The sequence below is a fragment of the Mastigoproctus giganteus genome, chromosome 1, assembly GCF_048544385.1.
Source record: "Mastigoproctus giganteus isolate SK-2022 chromosome 1, ASM4854438v1, whole genome shotgun sequence".
Classification (NCBI taxonomy): domain Eukaryota; kingdom Metazoa; phylum Arthropoda; class Arachnida; order Uropygi; family Thelyphonidae; genus Mastigoproctus; species Mastigoproctus giganteus.
In genome coordinates this window covers 23,660,002-23,677,468 of record NC_143575.1, presented here as the reverse complement: position 1 = coordinate 23,677,468, position 17,467 = coordinate 23,660,002, and the positions used below count along the sequence as shown (strand labels likewise).

Sequence of the window (17,467 nt, the reverse complement as noted above, 5' to 3'; positions counted from 1 at the left end):
ACATTTATTATATAAATTTAGAAGAAGAACATTTGGACAGTAGGAGTGAAGTTTTATCAGAAATTCAATTCCCCTTCGACAGGATCCTCCCAGGACACCAATTAGGTTTAACCCTGCCGATGGCAGAAGATAATTCAACAGGGGTAAAAGGAGCAGCAACTGAGGAAGTAAAGTAATTACGATTAAGTGATCGAATATGTTTATGATAGGGGAAATCTGAAATGGGATCATCAGGTAAGAAGAGAACATCCAGAATTGAATTTACAGTATCTGTCCAATAAAGAGATTTAGTGTTACTACTTATAACATTGTTATAGATAATAGATGGATGTTGCTTGTTTCCAGCAATTTTGTAAACTATGTTTCAGGGAGTTTGATTATTGACATAATGAACAAATTTCTTCCAGGTGTCAAACTGCTGCTTCGATAGTGCTGAGACGACACTGCTTGACACATTAAGATAACGTGCCACCTCCGCCTGCTCAACTTCAAGTCGTCCAACTGCTGGCCATCTCAAAGAATCGTTTAAACAACGATGACTTGCCATTCTGAGTACTGGAGATATGGGTATCTCACTGAGCAATCACAAAAAAAAAAAAAAAAACGGAAATGAAGTAGAATTTGAAATAGATTTCGGAGGGATTTTGAAATAGATTTCGGAGTGCTAGAATACACATGGAATGTGTACTTCATGACTGACAGATATTATGCTAGCTTCAGACTTACCTGTATAAGTACGACGGATAATGCTAACCAACTGAATTGTTCATGAAAAACAATGTTTGATGTGTACCCCGTACATTGTTGCAGTGTGACAGATGGGCGAAAACAGATCAAATGGCAGCGCAATAGAAGCATGGGTGTGAACAGTATATTGTAATGCACAATAACCGGTTTTGTTAGCATTATACAGGCAGCTACAGGTGAACTCATTGCATCAAACGATCAGAAAAATCTTGCGATGCACAGAATTCAGTTCCAGTAGAGAGCGGTAGGTGGCTGGAGTCGTGTCTCCTGTTATCAGTACCACTGATATTACCATTCCAGAGTAGTACAACTATGTTAGCCGCAAGATGAGATCAACAGATAAACAGGAGAGAGAGAGAGAAGAAAAAAAAAAAAAAAAAAAAGACAGAGAGAGAGGCATGCAGTGCTAGAAGGCTCGCACATCAAAACATTTCAATAGATCTTCATGTATGAAAAAAGTCGAAGATATAATTCCTATTTTACAGTTGTAATCAGCAAATTAGACCATATTGCGCAAAAACCATGCAATCTTCGCTTCAGACTAACTACACTATGTTTCCAAAAAAATTCCTTGCGTCATTAATGGGCCCGTCTTTGCCACCTGGTGTAGGGAAGAGGATGGTTATTGCCAACTGTACTACCGCGAAAACAACACTTAACCATTCAGTGTTGGCTCTTTCCTTTATGAGCACTGAAAACGTTTTAGCATTATTACTGAAATAATACTTTTAACTTTCTTCTAGATGTTATCACTTGGTACTTCTCGAGTGGATTCGTTAGTTAGAGAAACGGTTGGTTACGTATATGATCTAGATTGCTACAATACTCTGGATTGCTTACCAGTGCTCTACGAATCTATATGCTCGTAATGTGATACGACATTTTACCTGATGGCATATTCCTTGGGGAGTCATCCCAGTGTCAAGAGGTTAATACCAGTTGTGTTAGATTTTGTTGTAAAAATCCCACTCGCCTAGACAGGTAAGAGGCAACATAATTGTCCTCGGTACCGATCAGTCATTCACTAGGAAGACGTTTAGAAGCTTTCTTCATAAAGAGCATTCAGATATATCACAAAACAAGAGGGCGCTTGAACAATACAACATAAAGAAAATTAAATGCCATAGAAGGTGAAGAACCGGAAGATATTGGCATCTTGAGATAAGTAACCACATAGGCGTTGCTAGAAGCCTTTGGTGGCCCAGAATACTCAGGAGGAGAATACTCCAGGCTGAAATATCTCAGAATTATTATTATTATTGTTATTCAACTCAGGACCCTGGGTGTGCCAAGCCCATGCTCACCAGATGTGAGCCCCTGAGGTTATAACAGCATTAAAGACCATCTTAAAAGCAGGAAAATCACAGTTACAACCATATACCAGAAACTCACGCATAATGTTGCCCGCGGTTATCCGTAGGGTTCAATGCTGGGTCCTTGTTTTTGAAACCAGGTGCTGGACGAATTTCTGGGAATGGACACCGGTGATGTTGACAAGGTCGCTTTTGCAGGCGACCTCAAAGCAAATACCAGAGCTCATTTGGAAATCCAGGAGGCAAATCGAGCCTTGCAAATCCTACAGATTCGGCTAGAAATCACAAGCTGACAATATTTAGCATCAAAACAGGTAATCCCGGGACAAACCGGGGAGGTGATTTGCCCGGGGATTTTTAATTTTTATTGATCAATATAAAATTAGGACAGAAAAAATTAATAATATTAATAAAGCCTTTTCCTTGCGAGTTATTTCATTACAATATTCTTTAATTATTCTTAAAATATATTAATGTAACTATTTTATGATTTATAAAACCATATATTTTCTTTTATTATTATTTCTATTGTTAATACTATTAATAACTGTTAATAAATTAACAGTTATTTATTATTAACTGTTAATAAGATAATATTATTATTAATTGTTTTTTGTACAGTTCCGTGAGATGGCGCTGTATGATGGTACACTTTGCAAACGAGAACGAGCTACTGTGACTTTGGAAATGCAACTATAATTCCGAGTATTTTGAATTTCTTTTTAATAACTTCATAGAAGTGTGCAGATAATTTGCTTCCATCGAGTTTTACAAATACGAAACAGAAACAAACTTCAAAAAGTAAGTCTGTTTTTTTTTTTAATGTAACAACTGATGTACAGGAAAATAGCATCACTTTGGAACAATTTTACTGGAACAAGAATACGGCTTTTATAGAAGGCTAATAACGGTTACATGCGCGCATGCGCGCATGTATGTGACCTGCACACACACACACACAAAGTTGTAATTTTCCGCGGTAATGAAGAATCGTTCAAGCAATCTAATTTTACACAGAAATACTGATTATTCAAATGTCCAGTGCGTTGTCTAACGAGCCAATGTGATTACGTTGCCCAACAACAATCAAAAGGTGCCGTTTAAGTAATAAAAAGGGTTGATTTTAGCCCCCGTGCAGTAATTTAATACACAGTACCATTCTACATCGGGAAAAAATTTGTTTCAGTGAAACTAAAACCGACTTAATTTTTTTGTATCCCAAACTGATCAAATTCCATATCGTTAATAATCTGAATGTATTTTTAAGAGATTCCTTAAATAACTGTGATCACCTGAATGGTTTCATTGGACAATTATCCAGTTCAGTCTTTTGAGTGTCAATGAGATTTTTTTTTTGGACGTTCTGGAAATACCAAAGGATCTGTTGACGTTATCTGTATGTTCTGGTTTCTGTTATGGATACGACTATGTACACAATAAGCCGATGAACTCATACATTTGTTAGGCGCCATACTAGAGTTCCTAGGAAAGTCAATAGTGAAAAGTTCGCTGATGTTGAGGCTGTATTACAGTGCAGAGTGTTCGGGCCAATACACGCAGCATATCCCATTACATAAGGAATATAAGTCTGGTCATGCACACCACTATATAGATGTGCCATGGGTCCTTGGGCAAATACAGCCACGTCTTCTCCACCATGAGTTTCATCTTCCTCGGGAGCAGTTGTTTCTTGGGTGTAGTTCACAGCAGCTAGGAGGAAAAGAATTCTTTTATTTTCGACAAAATTATTTCTTAGACTATAAAAACGAAACTTCACTTATGCAAGATAAATTAATATAAAAGTAAATTATTAATTTTATTCCAATAAATGAAATAATACTTCAGTTTTCTTCTTTAGATTTCAGTGTAAGGAAAATTTAATGAATATTACATGAGCAAGGAATAATCATCTAAAACAGTGTTTCCCAACCTCTTTTCAGATGTGGACAACTTATATTTGAGGTCGAAATGGCGGACCACAAAAAATATGAAATTGTACATGCAAATATATTAATAATTGTTTGTTTTTAAATGCAATATGTATCCGGACTTAACATATAGCCTCGCGGGTAGCAGAGTTGATATTCTGGATTCGAATTCCGGTCTTTTCCAGTTAATGTGGGGAGGACGCTGGAAAAGACAGGAATTTGAATCCCGTTAATGACGTGAGAAATAATAATGGACTTTTTTTCACATTGTGGCTGAGTTAGTTGGTCTAGGCGAGGTTTCATTATTTTTTCTTCCTGGAAATTTGGGTTTTTCATCCGGCAAATAGGTAAATCTACGTAATACACGCAACTTACAGATGATATACTGTTGCCTCATAGCCTTAGTTGCTTTGGCAATTAATGCATACTCAAACCAAACGCAACATATGTACTATGTATTACATTCTTATAGGCATACCTGTACCTCTTATCACTGTTCGAGGGATCGTTATGTACCGCCAAAAAAGAAACCTGTTTTATTGTCAAGTTCTTTGGACCACAAGTTGGGAAACACTGATCTGAAGCATACATCTTCACAGAGAATTTGATATTAAAGATTATTAAAAAAGTAATAGCTCACACACGACACATTTTATTCCCTAGAATAACAGCAGTGTACACTTAAACGCTAATATATACATAGGAAGTGATGTACATCTAATAAATGAACTCCAACCCTGGAAACACTTATATAGTAGAACTCAAGCTATTTTTTCTTAATATTTGGTGATTGTAACAAGCAGAAGGTCTCTATTTAAAAATAAAAGTAAGAACTAACTATTAAAATGATTTTCAGTAGAGAATTATTGGTGTTGAAATTTATGGATTTAAGTATTGCTAATACTTACTTGTCTGCTCTTCGGTGTGATTGACTCTTTTGCCAGTGTATCCAGGTCCGTTTGCATAGCCCAGCGTTGTATAAGTAATGTTATCCACTGGTGAGACGCCTCCAATGCCTGTTAAAATAGAAGGCATTATTAGATAGAAAAATTGATTCAAAATAACATTGGTGTCTGGTTGATAAAATAATGTCTTAACTTCTAAAGAAGTTAAGACATTATGAGTGCTGTAAGTCTTAACTTCTAAAGAAGTTAAGACTTACAGCACTGTCCTCTGAATTGTGAATAATATTTAAATCACAACACTAGAGAAATAAATAAAAGTTTTATATTCAGAAGTAATAAAGAATACTAGAATATTAATAGTTATGTTTACAGTTTGTTCAGCGTACTAAATGTGGGCAATGCGTTTCTTATGAAAATATAAGTATAAAGATTTACGTGAGTTGTTTTTGAAAGACACCTACTGTAGCACTGAAGTATATTTTAGCTGTTTCAAATTATCAACATGGAATATGCTCATTTATTGTTTCATCCAGATAGACTGATGCCCTTGTGGGTAGCACAGTTAGTATAATCACTGTCCTCCCACACCTGGTGGAAAAGACCCGAGTTCGAATCCCGTAAAAGACGCGGGGACTTTTTCACAGCTGTCTCGGGCAAGGGTAGAATGGTTTTTTAATATCGTCATTTGATTACATCATCAAAACGGCAACAAAAGCCTAGTTTGAGGAGTAGTCTTTCTATTTTTATTTGAGAGTTTTACAAATACTAGAACATCGTGGTAGAGTTAAAAGGCGAATATGTTGAATAAACTATGAATATAATTGTTACCACTCTTACCTTCACTTTTCGGAACCAGTGTACCAATAATTCGACTGCACATCGTAAAGCAATATATAAAGTTAAATTCATAATTACCTAAAATATTGTTCCCTCTTCTGGGATATCCAGCCATCGTGAACACATGAGAATGGTCTGCGGTTACGACGGTCAAAGTATCCTTCTCGTCTGTTAGAGACAAGGCCTCTTTCACAGCGAGGTCCATTTCAACCCCCTCTTCCAGGGCACGTTTTGCATTGGTGATATGGTGGCCATGATCAATACGACCGCCTTCAGGAAGAAATAAATAATAATATTCAGACATGAATACAAAATACCCCAATGTTTAGAACAGTAAGAGTAATGCAAAGCTAAGTAAAAGTCTTTATAAAGGGATGTTTGAAAACTTCTGAGGCTGTACCTGTTATTTGGAATCTTAACTGAAACAGTGGGTGAAATAGTTTTTATCTGTCCCAGCTCAACAGTGTTACTTTATATAAAATTATAAACGAGACTAAGTTTAATGACGATTTGTAGGCTATTAACTTTGTATATCCTAATACTGTAAGTAACATGCCTGCGGCCATGCCTGGCTTTTAAGGCGTTAACAGTGGCCAGAAATTTTAAAACTTCATTTCTCTCTTACATACAAGTGTGCTCTCTCAATTTATGAGAATTCTTATAGGTTAAGGAAAAACACCTACCATGGACAGCCCAATCACATATCATCACAGACTTGGGTCCTAGTGCAGCGACATTTATCATTTTTTAATGCAACCCGCTCATTTTCTTTCTATTATTATTTTTTCACGAAAGCAATATTTCACTAGTAGTGTTTATAATTGCTGTCCTTTCACATTGTGCGGAAAAGACCCGTATTGTAATCCTGTAGAGAGAAGGAATGAATTTAGGGGCGTTTTCACTCCATGGCCAACTTAATCGGTCTCAGGCGATGGCTGTGCACATTTTCTTTTCGAAAATTATGTTGAGTATTTTATTTAGTGTATAGCCCACAGAATTACCAACATTTACAAATACAGTGCACGACATTTCATGGCTTTAGTCTCTTCGCAGTAAAATGTTTAGAAAGCAAAGCAATTTTTTTTTTCAGCTCGTAACAACAGCTTTAGATCCTTCCCCCATTCAATTATTACGCAATGAAAGCCATAAAACTCCCCTCTCTGATACTAAATCTATGTTTTAACTTCATGTATGATAAATCCTGGATTAACATCCACTATTAAGCACTTTGAGAATTGATTAAACTACTTCAAACAAAATAAAACAAAAACGAATTATATAATAAACCACTTTAAATAATACTAATATCGAATTTCACATAATGAAATTTCACTAAATCAGTCAGCATTATCAAAATGAACTGGAATTATTTTTAAAACGTTCTTTCCATGATTTATTAATTTCTAATTAGTAACTTTTGTCATATGTCAGATTGAAAAATATCTCGAGATACTAAATATATTTCAGTATAAATGAAACACATTTCATATTTCATTTCATCAGGCATATAAAAGTTTTATGGCTATAAATTCCTTTGAAATAAACTTTCTCAAAAGTAATGTTTAAAATTTAGGTGACCAAGTTCTTGCTTTTCACTTCCGAACGATGTTTAGCATAAATTTCTTCCGATTACAGGCGCCATATTAAGACATGAAGTCTAAATTCATGGAATATTTGTAAACAAGGCGACTCTTCGTAATCATCTCTTTCCCTGCGCACCTTTCAGCCAAACAAGGCAACTTTATTCAAATAAGTACTTCGTAGATAAAATAAAACTACTTTATTGATGACAGATCGGTAAATAAACATTCACCTAAAATATCCCGGAACTGATAGCAGACGAAGGAAGTGCTGGCACTGCTCACCGGCTAAAACTGTCTGAAATGTAACCCCTGAAAAAAAAACATCGCCAAACAGGCGACAGATTTTCTTTTTTTCTGTTGAATTTTCGTTTGGATTGATCTAAAGAATCTAAAATATGAATAGGTAGTGTTTTTTTTTTTCGATATTCAATTATTTGTATTAAATAACAATTATACACTTTTATAAGTCAGCCTTGTTGCAATGAAGGTTAATTTGCTCCATACGACCTATAATCAACAAGGACTACCTCTAAATAACTCACCTTCTACAAGCAGAAAAAATCCATTTGGGTCTTTCTTCAAGATTTTGATAGCAGTGGAGACCATTTCTGGCAGAGAAGGTGGTCTTAAATCGGGATCTTTACTTCTATCCACCACGTAAGGTATATGGTCCATATCAAAAATTCCTGAAAGAAAGAAATATTTGCAAAATATTCAGTTTAGAAATCACAGTTTCAGAAAATGTTATAAAGACAATTATAGGTGTAACAGCAATGGTGTGATCTGGGGGGTGGGAAACATCGTTAAGTTCAAAAAGGGAAAGGTGGGAATATATATTTAATTTAGTTTACGCGAGTGGCTTACTAATTAAGAAAATTAATACATTAAACTAATGAATGCATAAATTCAATTCTGTCTGGAAATCTGTAGTCGGCTCATACTTTCTAGTGTTTAAGAGATTAGAGAGAGAGAGGTTCTTACCAAGCAGATAATCGATGTTGGCAATGTCCAAATCGAGCAATTCCTTTGCTGTTGACACGTTTACTGCTTTGAAACCAGCATCAGTCCTGTTGGTTAGCCATTCTTCCATTAAATTTCTACCATCTTTTCTGTATCCTCCGTTCACGCTTTCTGATAAAAAGTTCCGCCTCCCTCCTCCCATGATTACCTGAAAGATTTGGAATAAGATATTAATAATAGGTGGTTGTTGTAGTAGTTAAAGCCATATTGTGCCGTATATAATATGTCTGTAAATTGCGTGTATTCTGTGGTCGATTTTCTGGATGAAAAAACTGGAGTTTCCGGAAGAAAAGCCTCACGTGAGACCGACTAACTCAGCCACATTGTGCGAAAAAACCCATAAAAATTCCTTGCGTTATTAACAGGATTCGAACTCGGGTCTTTTCCACACGAGAGCATGATCTTAAAATAATAAATAAACCTTACAGAGTATCATTTATAAGCTTCATTTGCTTGATTGAGTACAGAACAAGTTTAGTAAAACTAATGGTGCATGTGCAGTCAGAGTACTTAAATTTTATAGGGTTGCAACTTGCCTTTATATCGATATCATATAGTCTTCCTCTCTGAATGTTTTATACCTGTACCTTCTATTTATGGTCTCTCCTGTCAGTAATAATATATTACTTCCCTCGTTCATTTTTATTGAGGTGTGTCAGACTCTGAAAATACTGATTGTAATGAGCCTCTTCCGTTTCTAAGAAATTACAGAATCATATTTACAGGAATGTTACTAGATAAATAAATAAAACTTGTAACGAATTCCACGTTAACAGATTTTTTTTTGTTATCAGATTTAGTCTTCCACAGGTTTGGAGACCCCGGTTAATATGCCTAAGGCAATCGAGGATCTATTTTTAATTCATTTGGAAAGAAAAGTGATGAATATATTACTAGAGTCATAAGATTTCTATTTGTGTAATATCTTATATCCGAAGTTTCACGGGGACAAGCAGTTGTTTTTGGAATTAGGAGGGGAGTGCCAGCAACTTCCAGCCCTAAGTTTAAAGTAATTGTTATATATCCTGATGCGATGGGGAGCCTCATTGTGCTGTAGGTAAATGACGCTGTTTTATTGAGCATTAGCTACGAAGGCCATATTGCTCCGTATATACTGACTGTAAAAAAGCATAGATACGTACTCCACGCCAGCTGGTCAAGCACAGTTGAAAAACTTCACTTACACCGCAAGTTCTTCCAAAGTGAAATGGGAGACAGTAATTTCTTGGTAGTCCTATTTCGGCCTATGGAGAGAGTCTGAAGTCAGCCATGCGGCCTAGCTTTCTGTCATAGAGTGATTATCATTGGCTTGCATCCTTGAAACTGGAGCTCAGTAGAGTTACCATTTTCACATACTAAGCACGAGGTACAATTCGCGGCAGAAGTGGTTTAAAGACCAATGAAATTTTTTTCACGATGGCCATACGGCATTGCCAAATCGTTGGACGAGGAGTACTGAGGAATAATGTGACTGTGTTGAGAAACAGTACTAGTTATTTGTAATATGAAGCCATGATGTTATAGCAGAATTGCTTTTATTTGACACGCCATCATGAGTTCTAATGATACCAATCCTTTACACTCCAATGTTGTTTATCTTTCGGCCAGAAAACCAAAATACGTAAACAGCTGTACACACTCACCTTTGCGTTTTTTCCAGGCACTTCATGTACTAATTGCATGGCGATATCAGGACAGTCACCATCAGGAACGTAGGCTTCCCAATCACGTGATGCTGTATGAGCATACAGTCCAGCGGGTGTAGCGTGGGTAACCCTAGTGGTGGTTACAAATCCGGTTGCTTTACCTAAAGTGGAAAGAAACAATCACAAAAAACTGTCTTAGAAATAATGATCTTGTAGCAGCGTAGTTAGTGGTCCAAAAAAATTCACAAGACATGTACTACTTCATTACCAACAGAATGTCCATGCTGACCTGTCCCTGACTACGGTATACCAATGATCATAGCCAATTTGGAAAACTTGCCATGCAAAATTACCGGCTTCTCGTGGAAGATATTTGAATATCACCGAAACAAGACATATTTTATTGGATTGTTTGCCAGAACCATTTCCAAACTCATTTCATCGTATGGCAAGTTGTCAGAAAACTGTTGCTATCACTACAGGTGCAGAAAGATTTCCTTGTATTTCTTGGTGGGGAGAGAAGTGGATGTTTCCATTTTTATTGACTTCCTTTTGGATTCAAACACAACTAGCGAGTACAGATTTCGTAACCCATTACGATAGAGTTTGATTAGATCGGATTTTTTAGAATATTCGTGGCAGTTCAAACCATGAAACATTACGTATTTTCTACAGTCGATTTACTTCATTATTAGCATTAGTAGTGAAAAATTAGGCAAGAAAGCAAGCTTATACATCAGCCCACACACACACACACACACACCTCACATTTCACCTATTCATTTCCTCCAATACTTTGTCAAGTTCTTGACTGAATTTATTTAAGCTATAAACTTCCACAACGACGGATGGAAGTTTGTTCCAGCAATCAACCTCCCGCTGACTAAAGACAAACTTCCGCACATCTATTCTAAAGCCATCCATCCCCAATTTGAATTTGTGCCCCGTCATTGTGTGTAGTCTGAACAAAAGGAATAATCCCATCAGCACTGAGCCTGCTCGATCCATCCAAAGCCTTAAAATACCTCAATCAGATCACCTCGCAGGTGCCTAGTCTTTGGCGCGACAATCAGCCTTCCATCTCCCTATAAATATTCAGGAGTCCCTGACTTTATCACAAATCCTAGGCGATAACTCCAACATTGAAAACATAATTACTTATTTAAAACTAATAGGATATTTTAGCCTGATATAAACCATAATTAAGAAACGTCAACGTCATTATCACATAATACTAATGGATAGGCGCAATATGGCCAAAGTTGCTTTTGGGCCAAAAAAATCCAACAACAACCAACAACCGTGCCTAGTCTTCGGAAGCTGCAAAACGAATTGAAGTTCGCTTTTCAGCTTCAGTTCTGCGAATTGAAGCCTTTCTTCAATTCGCAGAACTGAAGCCTTTCTTGGTAAGAGCACCCCTTTGTTCTTCTCACCAATCTCGTTCCAGCAGAATTCCAGCAGTTCCTTCCGAATATGGGGCATCCAGACGACCTGTATGCAGCACTCAAGATGTGGGCTGACCATTACCTTATACAATGGGATAATCATCTCCTTATCCAGGACAGCATTTTTATCTTTTTATTTTTTTACTTTTATCCAGGACAGCAAAATTCCTTATATCACTGACAAAACCCCATGAACTAATCCAAGATACTCTGTGATTACTGCTACCCATATGCAGTATTTGGCATTTGTCAATGTTAAACTTCAATTGCCATTTCTGAGCTCATTTGCTTACCTTTTCTAGATTATTTTGCCATAGCATACCGTCATTGCTGTCATTAAACCACTTGGCCAAACTTTGTATCATCTGCAAACCTAGACATTAAGCCTCATATGACTTCAATATCATTAATGAATATAGAAAACAACAATAGGCCCAACATCGAACCCTGAGGGACTCCAATAATAACATTAGTCAACCATCTCTTCATCCATAGCGACATTGTCCTTTATGATACCCTGCCCTAATTTGTACAAAAGTCTTTTATTTCAAACAGTATCTAAAGTTTTCCTGAAATCCAAGATCGCAGTATTCAATCTAATTGGTCAGACAAGATTTCCACTTACCAAATCTATGCTGTGTCTGAAGGGTAATTGCAGCCTTATCTAGATGATCTTGCATTACTTTTTTAACCAGTGACTCTATTATTTTCTCTGGAACAGAAGTTAAACTAACAGGTCTGTGTTTACTCGTGTCACTCTTTGATCCCTCTTTGTGAATTGGGGATACATTTGAACATCTCCATTTCTGCGGGGACCACTCTTGAATCCAAGGATGCTCTCATAATTATTATTAGACAGACGTTAGTCTTTCTTTCATCTAGATTAGTTCGATCTTATTTGCATTACTGAAACATGGCTCCTTGAGGGGAGCCAGCTGGAAATTATCACCCAACCCATGCAGTACAATGCTCTAGTAAACTCGAGATGCTCCAGGTGAGGGTGTAGCTATACTCCATTAAGATGCGTTTGTGATTGGGAAAATGAAATACAGCCAAACGGATAACTTTGAGGCCCTGTGTGTAAATTTAGCCAAGGAGACAAATAAAGTGAAAGTGTGTGTGTGTGTGTGTGTGTGTGTGTGTGTGTGTGTGTGTGTGTGTGTGTGTGTGTGTGTGTGTGTGTGTGTGTGTGTGTGTGTGTGTGTGTGTGTGTGTGTGTGTAGTCTACCTAACCCCAGACCATATTGAACACAAGAGGTTGGAATTCCACACATGGTTTATCTGTAACCTTGATTCTGGAATCCCTACAGTTGTCACAGGAGACTCTAACACACCACTGCCAAGACAGCAAGATGCTAGAAGGGACCTTGATTCTCTCCTTCATACGGTAGGGCTCATACCCCAACTAGAGGCCATACTACCTTAGATCTACTCTATCACAATTTGGACACCATGCATATCATATCACCCTTCTTTAGATTTCAGTCAGACCACATCCCGATCGCCTGCAAAATTCTCCCTGGTCCAAACGATAGATGCAACTTACCATTCCCGTCAATCTAAACGGCAAATAACGTCAAAAGCAATCTTTTCTGTTAAGTATCTGAAAGATTAAATAATTCTTAAACGCCTACAGAGTTTAACTGGCAGAATCTATATATCCTCCCTCCGAGGGAAGCTTTATCCTTCTTAGCTGAAGAACTGAGACAAGAAGCGTTGGCCGGGGCATCAAAAGAAGTTCGGATTATATCAAGAACGTCCCAGTGGTTCAATTCTGACATCAAACTCGCTTTTCATCATAAGCAAAAGGCCTAGCGACGATGGAAAAGGACGAATAATCAACAAGATCTCATCACATATAAAAGGGAAAGAGCTTTATTTTTAAGACAAAAAAGAATGGCTCACAGGAAGCTGATTATCGACAGGATGCGATTCTTGAAAAGAATACACGGGTTTACGCGAAATCAGTCTACAATGGAAGAGAAGACCTTCATGGAATGGGAAAAATTGGTCTTCGAGCAGCCCAATCAGCGGCATAATCAGTCCGTCCTTCCAGCGGTAGGACCCAAGAGCAAACCTGTATTCTCTAATTTTGCTGTCTCGAGAGACCAACTGATCAAGATCATAAAGAAGCTACTGCTAAAGTCAGTAGTAGGTCCAGACGGGTTTCCGCTGTTCATTTTGTAAATATGCAGCGTCTCCATTGTTGATATTCTGGTGCATAGTTTTAATCAAATCATTACTAGCACAGATCCCCCAGAAATCTGGAACACATATTTTGCGCCCTGTACCAAAATGCAAGCATCCGAAGGACTATAGGCTGATCACCATCAGCTGTGGATTCCTGAAACTTTTTGAGAAGGCCATTATCCCTGCATTTACAGAACATTGCTTCAACTACAGGCCTCTCTACCTCCACACGGTAATCAAAGGCAGGTCTACTAGTACCAACTTGCTTGACACACAAGAATACAAAGAACCCTCAGCGGCCGAGCGCAACTTGATGTCGTCTTCTTCGATGTAAAAGCAGCATACGACCGTGTCAGTATTAATGCATTAATACATATCTTGGAGACCTATTTCAACGTGACTAGTAATGCTCTATGAATTTTACAAGCAATTATAAAACCTAGACAGCTTCTAGTCACTCATAAAAAGTATTAATATACAGAAGGTGCCTGGTCACTAAAGGAGTACCACCTTTCCCCCTTACAGTTCGCTGCAGCTCTTGAACCCTTCCTTGCATCACAACAGGACTTTCTGTCGTATGCGGACGAAATTAAATTCTACATAACATCTAACCTAATCAAGCAGCTACCATCAGTCAACGGGCCAATCAAAAATACAACAACTAGAAATGAATCTAGACTCAATCAGTCTAGAACTTAATCATGCTAAATCAGCTCAAATGACCTTTACAAACAAAATGTTAAGGAACAACATACAAATCTATATCGTAGGGGAACCTGTAGCAAAAGTCATCTTACATGAGGACTTAGGCTTAACGTGGGATGAGAAACTCACATTTCTGAGGATGAGAGCCTCACCAAAACGAAGACCCATGTAGCAATATGGCTGATAAGCCAACAACTCACAGGAATACATGATCCTCAGCTTATCAACCGTTATGTCCAACGCTGCCTTTAACCCGTGCCATTATATTCCTCTATCATCTCGTTCTCAGCGCCCAAAAACCACTTCATAAAATAAATTTCTTGGGTTAGAGTACTGGATCCTTAAATGGTTCAATAAATAACAGGGAGACTTATACCATCTCCAGATCGGTGCTCTACTCGAACTTAGACGCAGCTTCTCATAGGAGTGGACTGGATATGGGAAATGCATACCAAAGGAACCTCTTGAGGTACCCAAATGATGAAGGAAACAACACGGACACAACAACGAAAACAAAACAGTACAGAGGGACTTTATTCAAAAATGGCAACGTAGCACTGGCTGCCATTATACAGATGCATCACTGCCAAAGATGGAACATAGGGAAGACGTGGTCCTCAGTAGGAGATATGGCCACCCCTAATGTTGATGCAGGTTTTGCACCGCCTGTCCATATTTAGAACAATGTCGTTGATAAGTTTTTGCGGTAACATCGTCCATTCCTCTGTCAGCGCCATCTTCAGCTGGTGAACATTTTCTGGTGGGTGTGGACGTGCCGCTAGGCGTCTCCCCAGACCGTCCCATATGAGTTCGATGGGATTTAGATCGATGGAAACGGGCAAGCCAATCCATACGAACAATGTCCTCACTTTCCAAAAGCATATAAACAGCTGCAGTGCGATGGGCTGTGGCGTTATCATCCATAAACACGAACTCGGGGCCAATGGCACCTCGGAACAGACGCACATGGGGAAGGATTACCTCAGTACAGTAGCGTGCACCGGTTAGATACCGCCTTACAGTATCTGGAGTTGTGTACGTCCATCCATCCAAGATAACGCCTCCCCAGGCGAGAACACCTCGACCACCATATCGATCTCTTTCAGTGATGTTTGCGGGGTGATACCGTGTGCCAACCTCTCGCCAGGTTATCTGACGTCCAGAATCGCTGCTGAGACCGAATCTGCTCTCATCAGTAAACAGTATGCTACCCGATTGCGCTGCTGTTCAGTCCTTGTGTTCGATGCCCCACTGTAAACGGTGTCTCCGATGGGCAGATATTAAAGGGAAGCAGCATACTGGCTGTCGGGAAAACCTTTGTGGAGTCGCCTGGCCACAGTAAACCGCGATATCCCGGGTCCTGATAGATCCCGCTGTCTGGTGTCGGTCCCTTTCGACCTGTAGGAGTATATAGCGGTCATCATTGGGCGTTGTATACCTGTCGTTGTGAAGGCCGACCACGCACGTGAGACGATGCTATGGGCGATACCGAACTCTGCAGCCACACTTCTCGCACTTCGACCTTCCTCGAGCTTCCCAATTATTCGACTCCGGGTAAAGTCATCCAGGTGTTGTCTACTGGCCATTTCGTTGTCTGTAGCACTGTATGAAACCAATGGATCGTCTGTAACAATCGTGCTCACCATTCGGTAATTTGCACAAACTGCTGAACTGCTGCTTTTATCTGTTTATGTGAGCCCTCTCATCACGATTCAAATTTTTGCATGCGCACCAGCTTTCTACTGAACGCAGTTATGCAAATCGCCACAGGCTGTTTCGTTTGATTTTGTGGTTGTAACCTTTAGAAATAGTGTTAGTCCTTAAGTTTTGCACACCAGTGTACCTGGGAAACAACAGATTGCTGCCCAAAATATTCTAACACTCACTAAGCTCATAATCGGATACATAGATGCCCCCAGAATGGACGACATCGTTAGGACTCCCAGAACAGCAGGACGCTGCCAGGCGGACCTTCAGCTTCCTCTTCAAGCAGGGCTAGACAATCGAGGTCGCCTAAGTACTATGGCCCCAGGAAACACTGTCCAGCTTATCAACAGACTAGTGATTGATATAGACAAGTTCTGCTTCTCCATCTACTTTCATGTGGATGGAGCTTTGACATCTACTCCCACTGGAAAAAAATTGTAAAATTTGTTTACTGCTAAATTGGCTACTGAAATTTGTAAATATTTCATATTTATGGCTGTTATTTATGTGAGTTGACCTTGTTACATCCACTGATTGTAAAAACTGATTTATATTTTTCATATATAATGTAAACTTGTTTGTTTATACAGAATGTAAATAATTAATTGTATTACAGATCGCCCTCCTGGCTGAATGGCCGTGTACGGGGTTCAGACCATATTTATTGGCCAATATTATTGGGTCTGATTTAATAAATAATAAAATAAATATTATAAAATCATTTAGCTCTCTGCGTTTGATGAACGTCTGCCATCCTCTTACCCAAAGAATTCCTCTTTGTATGAATGCGGATGTAAAATTCTCATTCAGTTTGTCAGCATCCTGAGCAGGATCATCAACAGTCGAACCACCGATAGTGAACATAGTGTGCATCCGTCAGAGTTACCAATGGGTCCCCCCACAAAACCGCGAACCACCGATATCTGATACACAATTTGATTCATCCCCCCTAGCTTCCACTGTTTATATAAGTAAAGAAGTCTTTGTTGTTTTTCTTTGCACGATTCCCCAAAGATTTCTCGCAATCTGCCTTCGCTTGCCGAACCTCCTTTGTAACTTTATTACTTTGTAAATGTAAGAGCAACAAGGCCCAATATGTCCTACCTTATTAATCAATTTTCAAAATAATACAAGGAATTACCTCAATATATGCATGTAGGACGTTTCTTCAATAATACTCTCCTTGAATTTAAACGAATATCAAAATAAAGAAATGAATTCTACCCTTGGAGGCAAACCATTAGCGAACCAATGTATCTGGCATCCGTGGTCCGAGAACTCTAAACCCGTCACGAAAATACATCAGAACTACAACTGGTGGGAGAAGACATTGTGTATATAAATTAGAAATGAATGCAAATAACTTCCGAAAAGCCTAAAAATTCTAAAAATTTATCACTTATTTAGAATTTTTAGGATTTTTTGGAAGTTATTTGTATTC

The 17,467-nt window shown here is 38.4% G+C and overlaps 1 protein-coding gene across 1 annotated transcript in view; it reads right to left on the bottom strand.

Annotated features, from left to right (window-relative positions):
- Positions 1-2,912: 2,912 nt before the first annotated feature.
- LOC150090638 (alkaline phosphatase-like) overlaps positions 2,913-17,467 on the bottom strand; it is a 73,272-nt gene continuing 58,717 nt past the window's right edge. Inside the window, exons 4-9 of the mRNA XM_090371998.1 lie at positions 9,977-10,140; positions 8,295-8,481; positions 7,856-7,999; positions 5,809-6,000; positions 4,897-5,004; positions 2,913-3,770 (exon numbers count right to left, since the gene is read on the bottom strand). Coding sequence (XP_090228124.1) covers positions 3,511-3,770; positions 4,897-5,004; positions 5,809-6,000; positions 7,856-7,999; positions 8,295-8,481; positions 9,977-10,140 — 1,055 coding nt within the window. The 3' untranslated portion in view covers positions 2,913-3,510. The remainder of the gene's footprint in view (positions 3,771-4,896; positions 5,005-5,808; positions 6,001-7,855; positions 8,000-8,294; positions 8,482-9,976; positions 10,141-17,467) is intronic.